The sequence below is a fragment of the Opisthorchis viverrini genome (assembly GCF_000715545.1).
Source record: "Opisthorchis viverrini unplaced genomic scaffold opera_v5_247, whole genome shotgun sequence".
Taxonomy (NCBI): Eukaryota; Metazoa; Platyhelminthes; class Trematoda; order Opisthorchiida; family Opisthorchiidae; genus Opisthorchis; species Opisthorchis viverrini.
The window spans coordinates 62,558-82,739 of record NW_008751901.1 but is presented as its reverse complement, the minus strand read 5'-3'; the positions used below and the strand labels follow the sequence as shown (position 1 = coordinate 82,739).

Sequence of the window (20,182 nt, the reverse complement as noted above, 5' to 3'; positions counted from 1 at the left end):
TAGCTGCGCATTGCACGCGCGAGCTGGTAGATTGGTGCGTAAATCCAGCACTGTCAGTGGGCTGTCAAGTGGGGGGTTTGGAAAAGGAGCTATGTCCCACCCGTAAGAAATCTCAGTTCAGGAAAGTGAGATAATTGATATTAGACTGAAAAAGATTTGGCTGTTAGCGAATAATGAATTGACCGTCCGTAAAACCGGAAGCAATAATCAAGACTTGATTGAGTTAGGTTTTCATCGATCCAGTAGAAAACCGATAATCGAGGCAGGAGTATTTATGCTGATAACATTTCGGAACTCTGCAAATACTTCATATGATTGAGCCTCAATCAATTACCACAAGAAAGAGAATTTATTGAAAACTTCCACTTTTTCAAGCTCCAGGGTTTCAAAGTCTTTCGGTTCGGAACATTGTTTTTGCTTCAGAAAGTACTTAAGGTTGGCAAGCGCTGGAGATAAAATACCTAGTGTTCATAGAGCCACAGCTTTTTCTAATGCAAGAAGAGGCAAAAGTCTGTCTCAGAAATATCGACATGTGCACAGGAACCTGAAAAACATGCGCTACAGAAAAACCAGTTGACGTGGGAGGACTCGTTTTGAGATCCTGAAGGATTCATCAATTCAGTTGCCAACCCTTGGGCCACAAAACTACCTTACTTTCTAACGTTGTCAGTCAAAGACCGTCAGCTGGATATTTCTGTGTGAGAAAGTTCAATATCAACTTCGAAGTGCACGCAATAAGTGATCCGATCCATACCGCACGAACCTATTTTGCCTCAAACTTTGCGGCAACGTTGAAACCGATAAGACAATGAGCGATAAGCATCACAAAGTGTCCGACGTAGGGGCTTCATAGAGCAATTTTCCATTACCAAGCACACTAATTCAGTTCCTCTTTATTAGAGCGACGCATGGCTAGTTGTGAGCTGGATGTTGAAAGCTAGAGCATGAACAGCGTTTCAGAACTAATTTTCAGTCAAATATGATGATGACACTGTTTGAATGTAAGAGCAGATGAAACATAGACATGTTTTGCCACATGGCTGGATTTTGCCGAACGTATCCATTTCCGTCTGAAGGACACATTTGCCTCACCATCAAAATTGGTTTTCTGATTATAAATCGAACAAAATACTCACTCGGGAGTACACCGAAACAATTGTGTGCAGAACTACAGCCACACAAACATGAATAGGGTGGAAGTGGGAGAAAATGAATAAATTGACGCACATACGGAACTCTTTGTAATAAGCCCGAGTACGCATAAGCCTGTACCGGGCAAAGTCTGCCTAACTAACGACTAGATTCGTTCAGTCCTGACCAGAGGACATTATGTTAATAAACCGCTTCGATCACGTGATAACTGTGAAGAGCCACATACCACTGCCCAGAGAATTTCAGACTATTTTAAAACACACCAAGGTTTACCAATATTGACCTGTTTGTAGAAGCAATATCCGGAAATAATTGATTGGGGATTCGGGTATTTTTTTACTATTTACTTGCTATACCGAATTCGTTTCTAAGCCTCGTCACTGCGATGAGATTTGCTGAAAAAAAATGATTATTTGAGATCAGTGAAGTGTTTTCCTAACGTTTAACTATCTGAAAGGCATCAGGCTAAGAAATTTAGATACGAAGATGTCAAATAAAATATAGAAGGTGGTTATCATGGAACAAGTGTATTCCGTCCTTAGGTAGTCGTTTGATACCTTCAAACACGCAGCCCACAATCACACTTACATACAGGATTAATATAGATAGAAGTGGCAAAAAGTAATGAGCTCGATGGCGTGCAGTGTGAACTTACCGACCATTAGGTCCATGGTTCGAATCCGGCCCTTGCATCTAGTCTAGTACATCAGACCTCGTGCTTCCTTCGGATGGCGTGGTAGCTATGCGCCAGAAAGTTGTCATCGCTGAACAAACATTTATTTTTCTATTTGGAAAAATATCTCTCAAGAAAATAGATCGGAGTAGCTCGGTGGATTAGCCCTTGTGGTCTCACTGTTCAGGAAATTTGATTACTCTAGAGCAGCCGCATGCTATTCCTAACTTTTCACTCCACTCTCCTCCGGTGGAGAGTCTGATGGGTATCAACAGAGCACTACGAATGCCTGTTTACATTGATGTGCAACACGAGATCATTAGTGCTTTTAAAGTGCAAATCCTAAACAATGCAACAAGCGAGAATAGTTGCGACCGATCAGTCGAAGTTTTGCTCACTCAGTACGGCAATTATGGAGAGAATCCTGCAGACAGGAGTGAATGGCTCAATCAAGACCGCTATCTCTAGTCAGTTCCCGCCACAACTGACGGGAATTTCTGAAAAACAAAACTAGCGCACTAGCCTGGTGACGTTGCACGAGGTTTTAAAAGGCATATTCTGAGCGGTGCTATTCTCCGCAACGAGAAAATTTAGTAATGTTAACTCATGAGCCTGGAGGAGCCTGGATGGAGGTAAATTCTTTATAGAAATGTAGTGAAAACTTGGGAGTCAAAAGTCACGGAGTAAATTAAACTGGGTTGGAGCAGTTTCGGCCACAGTCGCAAAGTTTCAGTGACATTAGCCTTGGACAAAAAGACGACTGCACTGTTTCAATCTGATGATAATCGACCGTGTTCACCAAGTTTTTTCTTCCGAAACGGATACAATGAAAAACCGAAATGGTGCGAAACACCAAAATCGATTGATTTTCTGCGGCCAGCTGCGCCCCCCAAAACCCTTGATCGGAACAACTGAGCTGATAATTCCGCAAAAAAATAATTCAACCATTTCTGGCGTGAGAAAAAATGCGGTCGCCAGTTTGCACGCACTGTTTTATGTGTGCGTGCATACACAAAAAACGACCTGCGAGACTACACTCCGTTCGCTCAACGATCTGCCACGCCTGGACGGTTTGCGGGAACGCGCAAACAACCACACACGGCTGGACACGCATGGATTTCGTCTCTTAACCAGGCATTCACAAATTGTCCGACCTGTGTGTATGGCGGCGTGAGTAAAAATTTTGCTTGAGCTGTGGTGCTATGCTCTACCCGACTTTTTGGGCGGATTTAAGTAGATGTGGGCAAGTGCGTAACCGTTTACATTAGATTACAAACATGGCGAAGTCTGAAGTAATGTGAAAAAAACGCCATGTAGCTCTCTATGCCAGGAAGTGTACCTAAGAACTGTAAATTAGGGTTTAGGTCTCACAATCTGCTTGAGCTTTACAAGAGTTGTTACAGCAGCGCTGCAAAACCCATGCAGAAAAGTTGAAGGTGCTACTGTGGAACAAGGCGCCCCAAATAGTTTCTAGTGGCGGCAGTGCAATAGAACACTTAGAATTCATCATTTGAGAATTAATACAGCACACGGTTAGTCAACTGTGTTATTTGACGAACTAATCGACTGTCATCTGACCAATACTAATTAGGATCCCAAAACTGTTACACACCAAGTTATAATTAAAGCTGACAGCATGGTGCGAATTAGGCTACCGCACACTGATAAATGAGAATTTCTGCAAATAAGGCACTCCCAAGGAAGATTGCCGCCAAAATGAGACGACTCAGATACAACCCGATAAGATTTGGCTTGGTATCTATAGATTTTGGGAGTCATTCGGAAGAGCACCCGACGTAAACCCACGTATTGCGTCCAATCTCAACAAAGACAAGGGCTTTTTTGGGTNAATTAGGCTACCGCACACTGATAAATGAGAATTTCTGCAAATAAGGCACTCCCAAGGAAGATTGCCGCCAAAATGAGACGACTCAGATACAACCCGATAAGATTTGGCTTGGTATCTATAGATTTTGGAAGTCATTCGGAAGAGCACCCGACGTAAACCCACGTATTGCGTCCAATCTCAACAAAGACAAGGGCTTTTTTGGGTGCTACATGTGCAGCTGACCAACCGACATGAAGCCGAGTTTGCTACTGTGGCAGTGGAGGACCTACAGCGAATGTTTCCTTTCGGAGAGATGTTGTGAAGTCGCCAAAGAATGTTTTCTCTTCCAAAGTGTCCAGTGAGTTTTGGGAGCTATTAACTAACGAATGATAAGTTCCCTTACGGTGGAGATTTTTGTACCTGGAAAGACCTTTCGTGCTTATTCACTCGTGTCATCATGCGGGAATTTCCATTTACAACACTTTTAAGCTTCAAATTTACTACCTGCTGAGATTCTACAACGAGCGATATTCCGATGCAGTTGGTCTACGCTAAAAACCACCCTGCCGCCAACATGTCAATGGAACTTGGTCAATGTCAGCATTGTTTTTAGAAGGGTTCTCAGCAGAATGGAAAATCACGACTGGGACTAGTGGAGAATTGTAAGAAACCTGTCCCCGTTTCATAGACAGACTCCGGTGAAGATTTCCTTGTCATTTCGAACAACTATTTCTTACTACACATGAACTGACTCACAGGATCATCCTGCATTATACCAAGGATAAGGTGCGCGGAACGTTTGCGTGCGTATTGATGGGCCATCAGGGTGTTGTAGGTCATCTGAGAGTGGATGTATGTGCAACTGGGTTCGCGTGTCAGCACAGACAACTAGCACAGTGAAACTTCGTTCCACCAACGCCGGTGTATCACGGTTGGCTAATCTCGTAATCGCATACTCAAATCAGCAAAAACTGAGTGAAAGTTTGAACTCAAACACGAGTTTGTGGTGGCGTCTGCAAAGCTGTGGCTTTTTGCAGTGGTGGTGATTGGGGTGGTATACAACCAGCAGTGATACTTGCTTTGACCGCGTTATAGTGGAGGGCCATCATATCACTTCATTGGTTTTAGTATTTAGCTGTGCTGTTGTTAAAGTCTGGAGTACATTCAGTGCTACTGCCTTGCATTCCGAGACGGACAGCCCGAAACTCGGGTCACTTACGGCACCCAAAGTGCATGGAGGAATTCTCTAGTTTGATGGTTTACTGGGCGGCCATCAGTGAGAATGAGTGTAAAACTAGCAATACAGGTGGCTAAAGTGTATTCCTCTTACAACTTATTGTCCAGTATTGAACAGTGATTCGCTCCTGGTCTTAACCAGTTTGTTGTAACGAGGCTCAGTATCTACGGAGGTTAAAGTAAAGGTTATTGAGTGGTGTAGTTTGACAGCTGCTTAATAAAAATATTGATTGAATCGGTCGAATGTCAGAAGTTGTGCAAAGACAGTCTTTACATATTGCCCAGCAGCAGTATGCAGAGTCCTGAGGTCCAATGCACATGAAGTGCTCACCGGAAACAAGTGAGCGCCAAGTTGGACATACATGATGACACATGTGTGCCTTGTGGATTCAAAGTCATGACACTCGTCAGAGACGATGCTCCTTATACTATTTTCATTGGGACTAAGCGTTTTTAATTGATAACCATCGGGTTGTAACAGGTGAGTATTCCGTTTGGAACTGTCAATTCCCTCGAATCCCTCAAGAACAATATTGAATGCATCCAACTGGGAACATGATAGGCTCCGCGCTATCCTGATAGTAACGGATAACGTCCTAGTTCAAATAAACATCACCCCAAACACACCTGAAGACGAGGTCTTAACAAGTGTGTCAATGCGAAAGGACAGAGATTAGTGCCCCCGCGAATGAAAGGTCCCAATTTGGAAAACATCACGGTTAGCAAATGTCCATCTCAGGGTTTCTCCTGAGAAGATATCATCCCTGTCGTGCACTCGTCAGTTAATGAAAGAAGTGTTCATCAGTTCGAGCTGGAATAGTTCCGCCCCAAACGCAACAAATCACCCAATGACCGCAGAGACAGTAAAACGGATTCGATAGAGTGGATGTATGGTTGGCGGATCACAAGTAGAGTGTGAAGTGAAGTGGAGGCCGGTCTTCAGCGTAAAGAGGCTATATCAATATGCAAACGTAAGGTAGGCAACTTTAGTGGTTTGCATGGGAAAAGTGGGTTGTGAAAATTGTTAGTTCAGTTTATTCGCGTCGAAACAGTACAGCGACATATAGCGTAGATCGCACTTCCCAATGGACCTGGAGCCAGTGAAGTTTAAGTGCCTATGCAATGTACCACGAGATCCAAACAGGACAAAAAAAGGAACTTCGTCACTTGTGGTGATTTCTGACGAAAAACTAGTAATTATTGTTTGAAATGACTCTTGGTGACCCTCATTCGTGTTCATGATCTGGCGTGACTATCGTCGGCTGTGGACTCTGTAGAGGTGGTGGTTTTCCCACCACAGTTTTATTCACTAATGATTGCTAGTACTATTGGAATACGAATGTAGGAGTAGCAACGAAAAAGCAGTAAAGTGCATTGGAAGCAATAACATCATCATTATAATCGACAATATGACATCAGTGTTCAAAATTAATGCTTCGCTACTGTACAGCCATGATTTGTTTGGAAAGCCTTATTGTGAAAAAAAGCATAAGAGTGAGTCTTTCATACCCCTCTGCAAGCCCAAGGGCTCGCAATCCCTCTGCTTCCGCCACTCTGGTAGCAATAACTCGTGTGCATGAATGTAAATAGGTCCTATGTCAGTTATTCTAGCAACTGACGCACCTGAACTCGAGGCTTATGTCCACAGCGACGGTAGCTGACAACGCAAGTTTCGGCTATCAACCTCTCCAGCCAGTCCTGCATAATCTCCACCAACCTGTTGCTTCCTGTATACGGGTGGGCGGTGAGAAAATCACCCATTTATTCAAACATTTGTCAAACAGGAAAAAGATACGTGTAGTTATCTGACATTCTAATGTAGCTGGCGTGCTGGTTTTTGCATCGTTTAGCATGTGCACCGATAGTTAGTAACAAACCGCCTACCCGTAGGGACTGTTTCTGGCTTCTTTCGACCTTGAAGAAGGACCCGGTAACTATGACCCCATGGGTCTAGGGTGATAACTACAAGGCAGGTCTGCTCGGTCCTGAAAAATGAGTCGACCAAGCGCTTCGTCCTGGCTGGGGAGTGTCAGGTGTATGTAGCAAGATTCGATCGACTTTTCACGACCGACTACTTCTGCTTTATAATTATCATGTAAAACATCTCGTAGTTATCAGAGCCGTCTGTTAGAAATAGCAGGACCTCACTTGAATTTCTGTGCAGCGTGTGCACAACTGCAGTTGACCGTCGCTTGTAAGTGAACTCTGAATAGCAAGCGATGGAATCATACCTTGTCCAAACGACGACAAAAGATGTGGAGCAGTTACATTTAAATTGGTACTTCCGGTTAGGTCGCAACATCATTTACCCTAGTACAGTTTATTCATAGTCACACCAATCTCGTTTGAACGGTCATCCTCCTGTTCTGGCGTAATCATTCCGGTGGGTCCACACCAAAGGAAAGCACTGGACTCGAGTTTCGCCCTCACTAGAGCTCATCAGCAGTGCATATCCAATGGCCGTGCCGGGATTTAAACCCCGGACACCTGACATGCGACGCGAGAGTGTAACCGCTACTCCACCAACGCACGTTGGTGGATGCATCTGAATTTTCACGTCTGAACAGGCGAACGTGTTCACACTTCAGCGATTCGATTGGTGTGCCCGACTCATCGAACGACGACCCAGTAACTGTTTTGGTTGTGACGATCTATTGACCCGCCAGTTAGGACTTCCCAGTCAGGTAGCGTGGCACACGCTTGAAACCCACTGGGCAGCTTTTTGGTTGCAATTTTGGGGTATTGTGGGATAGGTGTTTTATTCAAAGTCACAGGTTAGTATGATGGCCTGAGGGCACAGCCAACTTTTCTGGATTATGATGAGTGCTTATTAAATAAATAGCTTATTACACACGGGTATCGACCGAAATTTTTTAATTTCCAAATAGTTTGCCGACCAACAGTGAAAATTCGTGACTTCAAATTAAAGCATATACTCAAGGATCAGGCACCGATTACGCTTCCCACATGAACAGTGTGCGTCAAAGGACACAGACATTACAAGTTAAGGGAACAAGCGGCATGGGCTATAAACACTAAAAGGACGAAGTGATCTTTTTGCTCAAACAACTGTTACTCTCGATTGGAGATACCGGCTGTGGTCAGCCAAACAAACGTTCGATAAAAAACAAGACGCCTGCAAGATTGCCACTGGAATCCGTTGACATGCAAACATTTCGCAACCTAGATAGCGGAGGAGGACTAGTGTGAACCTCACGAGACAGATGCTTTCGAGTTGCAAACTAATCACGCGCTTAAGTCTGGGCAGACAAGTTTTACACGAATAGATTAGCAGTATACACAGACCTTCAACTGTCCTCCGATTTTGCAAATCCTGCTTGCGAGCAACATGCATTGTAATATCATACGGCTTTGTCAACGCCGCAGTTGGTGAGTCAACACTGGTCTCGTTTTAATGGAGATAGGTTATAATAGATGGTAAGGAGAACTGAGGGTGTTGGAGGTAGATTGTTAGGGAAATTTAGGTTACGCAGCAAGGGTATCAAGTCATCGATCACATCTACACCAGATGTTTATAAACGAACTGTTTCCCATGTCAACACTCAGTTTGACATCACATAAGTCTGATCACAATCCAGATCACATGAAACTACACTGCTTGGAACGCCAGTATGTGTTCCTATCCCACCACTCTCTATCACACACTACCGATGGAACGGCAGATACTACTGATGGGATGTGCGAGTGGCCTGTGGTTTTCTCCAAGTACTGCCCCACGTATAACAGAAGGTGAGGTTTATTACGGAACTTGTGGAATTGCTTTGCAACGTTCGTTTACAACTGCGTGATAGCCACCGAATATTCATGATAGTTCAAGACCTGTGAGAAGGTTCAGTTTTGAAAAACTGTGCATATGAGACTTTCAATTTCCTGTCCTATAGTTTGTAACTGTCTAGTTAGTGTTTGCTCGTAAACGATTGCAGCGAGGGGTTGTTTTCCTGTCTTTCTAGATTCAGTTAACCCAATCCGGTCGGGGCAATGATTACAGAGATGGAGCTTGTGGCTTTACGGTCCCAACAAACCACGTGTTTGTCGTAAACAGGATTGGGAAGTGTCTCATTGTTTTGAAGTGCGGTTTATCAGCGCTTTCGAATGAACTTCTTCCTGTTGAATAAGACTCTGAAAAAGTGAGTGAGATTACATCATGGTTCCTCCGTACCTGCCTGGTGAATTCCGGACAGCTTCAAAAATGTAGTATAAGATCACATGCGGGTTAAAGAATATGGCACCTTACGACGACATTTTCACGTTTTCTTCGAAGAAACAAAAAACGACACAGTCTTATCCTTCCGTTAAGAAGACAGAAGAGTACAGTTCTATATATTGGGTGACTAGGTCACCAGTCAGCTGCCGTCAGCTTTCACTGGTGTCAACCCCGCTACAAAACTGTTTCGTGCATAGCACGAGAGGACTTCAATTCCGAAATAGGGTAGATCAACCGATTTTTCTGGTTCCTCTTTGGTCTATCAGTTAATGTGCAATCTCAAAGACACATGTTGATAGAAAAAGTTGACGCCTATCATATCGAGAGTGTGTACGCACTACAAAATGGTCGATTCGGTAAATGTCACGACCAGGCCGCACGGGTCAGAGGTCAAACCGAAACTCAGCCATCGATTGCGAGGCATCTTGATACCAGTCACCGAGTTAACCACAAGTCTTATTGCGAAACCGAAACCCAAGTTACTAGCGACCTTCGATGCCAGAATAAGTAGGTTTCAGCGACCAACAATAAGCGCACAAAAAACTGACCTCAACATCATGGTGGCTGATTTACACTTGTGGTTTATCGCCTTGCAATATAAACTCGCATGTTTTATTTGTGCGCCGGAGAATATTAGAACAACGCCTAACCTATGGCGACATGTCTTTCCCGTTCTATGCCTAATGGATAAAAGCGACTCATGTTTGTCTTACTGTACAACGATACCATGCGCTTCAGCATAGAAATTCCACTCCAGAACGAACAAACTGCTCACGTGCTCTTTTGACCCTGCTTCTTTAGCTCCTGTGCGCTTGAAGTGATGTAAGGGCAGCGAAGCATTAACACTGAGAACTGGTTTCCTGCCGATGATGTTGATGCAGTGAAACTGATGAAACATACCGACGCCTAGCATGTATCATACTTTAAATTGGCCGAATCGTTGCTATCGTTACCAAACCACATGGATCAGAATTTAAACCGAAACCCAGGAAGTAGATGTGAACTGACAATATGGGTGGCACTGACACCGGTTAGCTGCCATGTCCTCAGCTGAAAACAAAGAGAATGGAGCGGTTCTCATTCTGACAGACTAGCCGCGTCGATAGTACACAAACTTTTCATGATCATGTTCAGGCCCTTTAGCCATGTCACAGGTTAGCATATTCCACGTTCTCAATTACGCAAGAAAAAAACTTTTCACCAGATGATAACTCAACCGGATCACTGCAGATTCACCATGCGGTTGTTCCAGTATGCGCCACATTTAGAGACTAGACCCAGACAAACGGAGTGGATATACGACGCTCAGGGACCGTTTGTGAGTGGATCCAGGACCAACAGAATCAAGTTGACCACCAATTACCTGTGACAAAAGTCATCCTGTGAGCAGCTAAATATCTTACGTGAGCGCAGTCTGTAGCCCAATCAGCGGTAGTGCGACCGCGCACCCGTATATTGGTACTCATGTCTTCCTGATCGTATACATACTGCGTTGCCGAAGGGAATAATGCACAATATAGCAGCTTACCTATATAACGGCCCTCCTGATGACAAAGTGCGCGTATGCTGAACTTGCTGAAGATCGATCCCAGCGTTAGATTCAGCATGTTACACAACAGAGTGTACCTGAAACTATTGCCACCATCAAATGAGACAGAACTTCGATGTGTGTAAATAGGAAAGAGAGGGTCAGCATTTAGATACCGACAAACACTGTTTATTGAGTATCAGTGAAGGAGTCAAGCGACCCGAACATATTCCAGCAATGGTCGGGTCCCACATGTTACATCACGACGGATTTATTGTAACCAAGCTTTCTCAACCGGTGTATATTGAAATAAATTATTGTTAGCTCATGTTCCAGTGAAGAACAAACCATAACTCTATCTATCTTCATCATGATAATAAGAAACACGAGTGTTCCACTCACTGGGTTTATGGGTTGACCCAGGGAATCAGAACACAGATCAGTGCCTCTGAGTTGACCGATGTTGACAGCGAGGGAGCGCAAGGAGAAACACATCTGTACATGAGGACCGTTTACAGTATTATGGAGCAACTAATGTAGTACCTATTTCTAATTTGGTCAGGAAACCTGTCTTGATACTGAGAAGTGTCCCTGTGTAAGCAACCAAATATGCACAGTATCTTCGAGTCAAGTAGAACATCATTCTGGTGGGAACCCGGGGAGTGCACCTATCTGATGAACTCTAAGAAGGATGAAAGTGGTCGTTGGATGTCGAAGAGTTTTCAGCAACCTTGTGAGTAGTGTGTCCCATCCTTATATTTTTAAGAATAGAGTCAAGAGGATTAGGGAACTCAGTTCTAAATGTTGCAATAAACTAAAGCGTAGGGTCGATCCGGAAACATCCTATTCACAGTGAGCAGTCACCCTGTTCATACAGCCATACGCTGCAAATGTGTTGCTCTGCTGAATCTACTAAACTCAGAAGGTGGTCGCATATCTTTGAACAACCACTTCAACTCAACCTTGATTGACATTACATATACCGACGTACCCCATAAATAGCCGCATAATATATGCATAGATAGGGGAGCAACTTCTCCCTCCGACCACGGTCTCCATGAGCGCATCACGCACTCACTCACAACAGCTTTACCAAACTAGAAAAATGAACAAATCGATACAGCTTGTTCAAGCAAAACACATCACACGAATGTTCTTGGACATCTAGAAAATGGAGATCAGCAATCGTGTCAAACTCAGATCCAGATCTCTGAGTGGTCGGCGAAATAATAAAAGCTGGCTACTTAGGGCGGTTAATTAGCATGCAAATTGTTTCCAGCTTTGATAGGGTTAGAAGTAGCGTACTAGCTGAAGAAAAACACCTCTGCAATATATGGGCATCTGCTTAGGTCATCCACTTGCAACCACTAAAGTCTCGAGAAAATATGGACAGCTGTTGGCATCTGGATGCATCGTGTCAATATGAATGTCCGGTTAACTTGCTGCAGCGATTCAACTTGATTATTTCGCACAGTCGGAACCACCGGTGCTAGGTACGAAGTCAGATAGAAAAAAGCATCTGCGAGACCAAGAAACTTGGTGGATCCAAAGAGCTGAGGAAAGAGAGGAGTCAAAGAACGATGAGAATGTGGACCAGCTGGCGACGTCGAGGCATACAGGCGGTCCGGGTCCGCTGTCTGATTGTTGCTTTGTTCGCCAATCCAACTACTACGCTTGGTGTGCTGGCTGGTCATCTGCAGTTATTCAGCCGGATTCCAGACCCATAGCGCATCCGCGGACAGTGATTCTGGAATCCCCGACATCTCCGAAAATAGGCAAACGCCTTTTATCTCTCAAGGGTCACCGACTGTCGGTCCTTATGAACTTACATCCGCTCTGTTTAAAGCAAGAGCTGGAACTCTCAGTTGGTGCTTATCCAACTTATTTGTATCTAGCTGGAAAAAGAGACCGTCTGGAGTGTGTCGATAGAGGTGTACGTTTTCAAAAAGGGTGTTTGCAGTAAGTGTCGAAATCACAAAGAAATCAGCTGGAATCCCGTTTTAACCAGAATTCGCATCGCTTATTCTATGTCGTTTTACGAAGGGAACCCAGTAACAGTAAGCAGACTTTCGGCTAGGATGGCGCTGTGTGGACGTCATCCTCAAAAGCTCATCAAAAGGTTACAGCAACGGCATGAGTGTATAGGAGACCTACAATCGTAATGTTCATTGAATTCAAGAGTTCGTTCGATTCTGTCGACCAGTTCGTGCTTTTCAACATGCTTGCGCAATAGTGCATACCCATAGAAATTCATGAATATCATGTACTATTTGTTTTGACATTCATGCATACACATATATCGCAGGATATACAAAGGACACATGTAATGGAGTCCTCCGGAACAGTTAGATGTCATCACAAAGTAATGCGAACAAACGAATTGTCAGAAAAGATAGATAACCGACCCAGAGAGGGTAATTATGAGTCTAACTAGGGGGTCAATCAACTGTTCATCGCTTGCAAACACCATTGTGTTCGAGGGGGGGTGAGCACTCTAAACCAGACTGATGGCGTCCCTGTTTCCCAAATAGATGTTATGGAAGCTAAATCTGATTAATTAATCTACGACCAAACTCATTACTTGCCTTGAAATTTACTTTAATTCAAACACATCTAAAAGGTTTGCGTCAACCACTTCAGTGGGAGAACGCGCAGAAAGGTGACCTACTTCAGCAAGTAAAAATGTACCCAGAAGCGATAGAATTTTGTCTAAAAATAGTACCAAGTATTCGTCCGATGTCAGAAAAAAATTAACCATTTTTCGCCCTGCAACTGCAGTTCCATTAACCAGACCAACTAACGGTACCGTTTCCCCTTTTACTCAGGCAACCGCAAACCAACATGGCCATAGATGGTAATCCAAGAAAGATGGCTGTCAGACAGCAGGGAGCATCCTTTATTTATTTCACGAAATTATTTTGTTTAGCAAAGCGCACAAAACTTTAAAAGAATCCACTGTTACCCGCTGGCACTAAAGTGCATCAGGGAAAAACAGTACGAAAAACAAATACAGCGCTTGCCACAAGAGGAAGTCCCTGAAAAATGGGCTCCCAAGAAAGGAACAAAAATGTTCGAACCCGGATTTGTTAGCAGCCTATGAGACATGCTTCCAAGAGCAGAGCAGCTTGATCACCCATGTCGGAAATTGTTTTTTTGTGCTTGTGAAATACCACAATCAAAACTGCTGCCTGGTTGGCCGTTGAGTTGCTCGCTGAGCTAAACAAATTAGTTATGACGACTTCAACGCCAGTTGAGTTGGCATTTACAGCACTTTGTGGATGGAAGTGAGCGGATGTTGTACCAGGATATTCACATGGCCTACCCAATCAGACTGACCTTGGAGTCGCCTTAGTCGGAAACGGTTTTTGTCGTACGGTAGCCGTGACAACCACCAGTATCTAGCACTAAAAACATTGATGTCAAGGTCAGTGGTTCTGTCGAATCAAAGTCAGAGCACGCTTCCGTGGCGTAACCATTAGCGACAGGAAGCCCCCTATCCATGGAACTGCAGGGCACTTATTCGTACAAGGAAATGCATCAATAGAATACCAGGATCATCGTATTCAATGAAACGACGCATTGAATGTATATGAACTGAACTGTATTAAACGTACCCCAATCCTTAAGTAAGTTTGGGACATCACGCCAATCAGCACCATATGATATTTCTCTGAAAGGCGCAACTTCCTTCTAAGTTATATTGCATAATAAGTACAACTCTACATGAAGAAGTCATCGACGGATAGCTTGTGCCCAGTTCTAGGGAATGAGAGCTTTGAGGTGTGCACAGGAAGCTTACAAGAATTTGTGCTCATCGACGAGGTGGAGTGCACAAAAAACACTACGGAACTGAAACATTTCTCTAGAGTAGGAAATGAGGAACTCCATATCCTGGAAATTACAACCAACTAGGCAACGGTACACGCATTTGTCTGCTGGTCAAATGTTTCACCTTAGTTATATGGGTCAGGTAAACTCACTAGCGAATTCGTTAAGAGGACAGCTGATGCCAGAATCTCTGATTGCCTCCTTATTAGTGATTCACAACCGTGACAACATCCAGTTTCATTTCCAATGCACTGAAAGAGAAAATCTCTACAACCTTCACCTCAGTTGTTTCTCTTACCATGAGTGTGCAGAATGTATTACAAAATTACGACTGAAAGCGTATGCACCCCAAAACAAAGGGGTTCTAAGAAGAGTGGAATTTTGGCCGGTCTCGAGGATGTGCGCTCTTGGGAGGGGGGCTGCAGACTACGTTTACTGTGGCTGCAACAGACTTTTGCAGTAAACTTAGGGGCGTCACGTGATAAGTATGAAATGTTGTACATTGTTGAGCAAAACACCCTGAGCTCTTTCAGGAAACACTGCCAACAGCATTTTGAATTTTGAGATCAGTTAATAATATTAGTTGTACCGAGATAGAAGTGATGGCTCGAATAAGACTCCAACAAAACACTGATTCGCCTTCAGCGAATTGTTGAGGCAACATCACACTGGCGTTTGCTGAGCCGAATAGAATGCAGGAAACTAGACGCCAATTACGTTGATTCTGTGGCTAAGCTTGTATTGAAGCATGAAGTCCAGAGCCCTAATAAATCTAGGACAGATCACTGCGAATTCCTCCAGGGTCGGGGGCTTGTACACTTGAAAGTTGTTCCAGTTGACATTTTATCCTTCAGGGTAGAAACGTTGAGCAGCACTCTAGAGCCATTTCATCTTCGCTGGGAATCATCAGCTATACGTACCTCGCGAATCTTCAGAGTGATTCAAACCATCAACCCCGTGGTCGTTAGCTGAATACTACATCATCCGGTGACGAGCGGCCTGTGACTATTGTGATTAGATCGTGCTTGGACGGAATATAGCGCCACAACTCTTCAGCCAACCAGTTCAAGTCACGTGATCCCGTACTGACTAATTTCCAGAGCGACGAATTTTATGATGGAATATGTGTGAGAATTTTCATATTGTGAGCCGTTTTATCACAGTTTGTATAGTATGGTGTTGCTGTGGTGTAAACAAGCCCCAATTATTTTTCTGATTTCTCAATTTGTGGTGTTGTCCGTCGCCAGCATCAAGGTGTACTGAGGTAAATTAGAATCAACTGACAAAATGGTTGCTGTAGCTTTGGGGAAACAAAACTTTGTGAGCATGGCTTTGGTGTAGCCGTTCACTGGATTGAAATTCAGATGCCTATTAGTTGAACAGCTGAGGAGGTGACAATTCTTTGTTTATTTTACTGAGCTGTCGGAATTGCAAAGCTGCTCAGCAAAGAGGGGAAAGCAGTTCATGCAAATTTATCAATAGTGCTAGAAAATCATTGGCAGGAACCGGATCATTACATTGCGAAATGTTTCCGTCTCAGGATAAGGTTATAACAAAATTCGGCGTATGATGTTTTTTCATGGGGAAACAAGTCACTAGATAGCAGAAATGGCAGCCAAGCTACTGCAGACTTGTGGGTATTGTTCGGGATAGTTAGTTAATGACAGATATGGATCCGAGCTTGTTGGATTGCAGAGTTGATATGCGTGGCCGCCATTCACGTCAACGGGTAACAGAGAAAAGCGATGGAACTAACAGCAAATCTGGTTTAATTTTCGTGTTCTTCGTGAGAAACCTATACATTTTGCAACCCAGTCTCCAAATCAGAGGCGGAAATCAGATCAGATCGGAAAATTCAATCGAAAGAAACTGAATTGGGACTAACCTTTATCAATACTAAGTAGTGAATCAAAACGAACAGACCGACTGAGACGAGGCCACTGAGCAACGGAGAGAGAAACCACGAGGATACTGCGTTGGCATGGAAGATGAGAAATAGAAGTAGAAAGAAGTTATTAGGAACCCAGACTGGGCAATACAAGCAATAGGATTTTCAAATTTTACCAGTGGGAAAATCAATCGCAAGTGGCCTAGCAACATAAAGGAGGTGAAAACAGAACTTAACCCAACTGACCAAATCAAAGTTAAGCGGATTATACGTTTAGAGTACGTATACAACTGGGATTTAACTGGGTCAAATATGATAAAGTTTTTTGTCTCATTTTAGTAACTTAGCAGATGTACTGTCGAGAGCGTGAAAACTGCATAGTGGTCCGTTGTGCGCCGACAAGTGTCAAAGATTGACGACCTGCATCCGATCAATAAAAAATAATGCTTCCATGTGAGGCAAATCAGTGGCAGCCTCTCGGTCGATAACAATGCCCGTGGAACCACCCCTGTAATCCTTACAAGCCAATAGTTGACCACCTGTTATGAACACTAAAAAACGGTCCAGCTGTTCGCTGAAATGGGCGATTTGACTGCAAACGTCACCAATCGAGGTGACACCATCAGTGCACTGTTAGGGGCGATGGGTAGTTGTGAACAACCATGGACCTGCACAACTACCGACCCATCGCTACGCTCCTGAACAACCCACTGATGACGTCTCCGCTATTGATGATGAAACGCTTGCAGTCACATCGACTAGCTCAGCGAGCAAACCAACGACCATCTACGCTAGCTGAGCTAACGAAATTATCTTCAATAGCAATATTCCAGCTGTGGCAACTTTTCGGTGCCTAACTGCTATACCACCCGACGGCGTTATGAGGGCTGAGATACTGCCAAGTTGCTCAAACCTGGACAGGAGCGGTCAAGATGTAGTGGTCCTGTTCGAACCACGGCAAGTTCGTGCCCTAACCACTTAGCCATCTCAAACGCTAGTCCACTTTGCCCACCTCATATTCAATCACGCATTGTGCAAATTCTGTAGGAATTTAATTTTGCAACTACAAAAGTTTGGGTCAAAAATTAAAAAAAAAACTTGAATTGAAAAATCCTATTTGATCATTCAGCTTTAGCATCCCATGGGTGTGTAGGTCCCACGAGCTCAAGGAAAGTGATAATGGGATCGATGGCACACATACTTGCCTTGGCATGGAGAACTATGCGAACCTTACTAATGGAAAATTAATTTATTCCTAATAGACGGAAGCATGCAAACCTGGCATGGGAAATTTGCCACATCGGTGTAAGTAGAGCAAGTGGATCTGATTCTGGGTAGAAAGACAACCGAAGTTAACTGCGCTAAAATACTTTTCAAAAGTCAAAATGGATGGACCGAAACTGACTGCTTTGTAAGGACGTACGACGAAACTCCATGAGCTATATTATGTAGCCTGTTCGGAAGATAGCTGAGACTGGCTGTAAAGGACTGGTAGAACTAGGGAATGGCCTTCAGACTGGAACACCTCTAGGTGGGTTGGGTAGATCCCGTAGATAAACCCGTCAAAACTATTGCGATTTTTCAGGCAATATTTGGGCTTCTTCTGAAAGGGTATACAAGATCGAGGACCTCAAAGCTCAATTGTGAATTTTTCCCTGCTGTAGAAGGGTTCCACTCGCTGAAGCGAACCAGAACGTAAGTGCTATAGACTGTTGACTACTTTGCAAGGGGCACTCAGTCATATGAAGGATAGAGGTTCCAACTCAGGAGCGATCGGTTCCGAACATTTCCGATGTGTAATCATCACGTAGTACTCCAAGCTCACGATATCTTTCTTGAGAACCGGAGGATAGGTAGGTTGTAAGGCGGTGAAGCATCAATGCCAACACTGATGTTGCTGTCTTTGATTATGATGATGATGATGGTGGTGGTGATGAGGATGATGAGGAACAAATCGAATAATCCTGACGACCTTAAACACGTGTTAACCCCTGCAAAAACCAGTAGGAAATCCGGTGAGACTGAGGACGGCACATGTAGTAGTCGGGGCACTGTGAAACCTCTATAAGCATGACCGGAATAAATGGCAGAGAACGGTAAAATGATGGCCCAGAATATCTGACGAGTTACTGGCTGATAAACTAAGCAATCGTTCCAAAGGATGAGAGATAGGATGAATAGGGACGCGAACCAAGGTTGTGAGGCGGGAATTTAGCAGCAGGCCCGGTACGAACAACAATATTGACGAGAATGATGTAGATGTTTCTAGGCACACGTAAATATACGAAATTCGCTATTCTAACTGTGAGGGTTTTCAATGTTCACTACGGGATCAGGGTTCGATCTTTCGCAGACGGTTTTGAATTGGTGTGCTCTATGAGGCACATGTTTCAATCCGTATGAAGCGTGTGATCAAACCAATACTGACAGCCCAGCAATTATCTCATTTGATCTCCGCATCCACCGAATTAGAGGCGTACAACTTCAGTCATTGTCTGACACCCGTAAATAGCACCCGGAAAAAAAAGGGCAACCACTGACGACGGACAGGTCTTATGGATCAACAAAACGTTTCGGGATTATTTTTGATTGTTTACTGGATAAGCAATCTGGCTGTAATTTCTCAGAATGTGTGCACAAGACGAACAACAGAGCGAATTACACGAACTAAGCATAGTATTCAAGTTGAATTTCGATTCGAAACCCGAGACAGACGGAAAGATAATTGACTTCTCTGGCGATCAGATGCACAAGTCAAATAGCGGTAGAATTAAATGCCCCCATTTTTCCCGCCACATTATGTTTCGGTTGGAGGGGCCCATCTTTTATTCACCAACTTTTGAACTGTTTTTTACACGATGAATCTTCATGAAGTCTTCTTGGGGCTTGAAATATATGGATGGATTCGCTCCATGTTATGTCCCTCTTTCACACCGTCACGTTGCTTGAATCCAAGTGAACTGCATTCTATTCCCTTTCCGAAAGACAAAACCAATGTCAAGTTGGTTTCATCTAGCCAGGGTAACCCAGAGTCAATAACATTGTAGATTTTCGTCTGAACGACTCGGGTTCGAATCCTAGCACGGGCTCATCGAAACAGGTTACCGGTCACCGTTTCGAAATTTAGATACACATGTTTTTCAGTTAATAAATTCCAAGGTAACTTCTATTCGTGCCTTCCTATTGCGTATACAGAGAGAGATAGTGAAAATGAATTACCTCCGGAGCTTCGAGAGACGAGATGAACCAATTCTCGCAGCTTATGATATTTAAAACACGTCTGTCCAACCCAAAGCCATTGGAATCCAGGATCTGAGACCTTGAGATGTGTATCAAAAGAACTGTGGCGTGTCCAAAGCATCATCATCATCATCATATGATATTTAAACACGTCTGTCCAACCCAAAGCCATTGGAATCCAGGATCTGAGACCTTGAGATGTGTATCAAAAGAACTGTGGCGTGTTCAAAGCATCATCATCATCATCAAAGACAGCATGACATCAGTGTTCAACACCGATGCTTCACTGCCGTACAACCATGACTTATTTGAAAGCCTTATTGTAAAGAAAAGAATAAAGGTGGATGGGGGAGGGACTTAGTGCTAGCTTAACACAATCATTCCGAGGTGCCTACACCTCCAGACATTCACTCAGGCAATCTGGACAGAAACTGACAACAAGAACGCCACTGACATCGGTTGGCAGCCATATCTTGTAGTGTCTCCAACCAGGCACAGTGAGGATCACGCGGTCCCCATCCTGGAAGGCGAGTAGCACCGACAGCACCCAAGAGTTTCGTGATCTCCTTCATACTCCTCTGCCA

At 43.9% G+C, this 20,182-nt stretch overlaps 3 protein-coding genes across 3 annotated transcripts in view; 2 read left to right on the top strand and 1 right to left on the bottom strand.

Annotated features, from left to right (window-relative positions):
* The window catches only part of T265_08908 (hypothetical protein), a gene marked incomplete at both ends in the record, with an annotated part of 9,804 nt that extends 2,439 nt beyond the window's left edge, over nucleotides 1–7,365 (top strand). Inside the window, one exon of the mRNA XM_009174839.1 lies at nucleotides 7,209–7,365. Within this exon, the coding sequence (XP_009173103.1) occupies nucleotides 7,209–7,365 (157 nt within the window). The remainder of the gene's footprint in view (nucleotides 1–7,208) is intronic.
* Nucleotides 1–20,182, bottom strand: part of T265_08906 (hypothetical protein) — a gene marked incomplete at both ends in the record, with an annotated part of 68,807 nt that overhangs the window by 34,241 nt on the left and 14,384 nt on the right. Inside the window, one exon of the mRNA XM_009174837.1 lies at nucleotides 16,356–16,441. Within this exon, the coding sequence (XP_009173101.1) occupies nucleotides 16,356–16,441 (86 nt within the window). The remainder of the gene's footprint in view (nucleotides 1–16,355; nucleotides 16,442–20,182) is intronic.
* T265_08907 (hypothetical protein) lies at nucleotides 7,382–17,340 on the top strand (the record flags this gene model as incomplete). Its single annotated transcript, XM_009174838.1, has 4 exons — nucleotides 7,382–7,420; nucleotides 7,457–7,573; nucleotides 12,117–12,510; nucleotides 17,192–17,340. 4 exons carry the CDS (start codon nucleotides 7,382–7,384, stop codon nucleotides 17,338–17,340), a joined length of 699 nt encoding a protein of 232 aa, XP_009173102.1.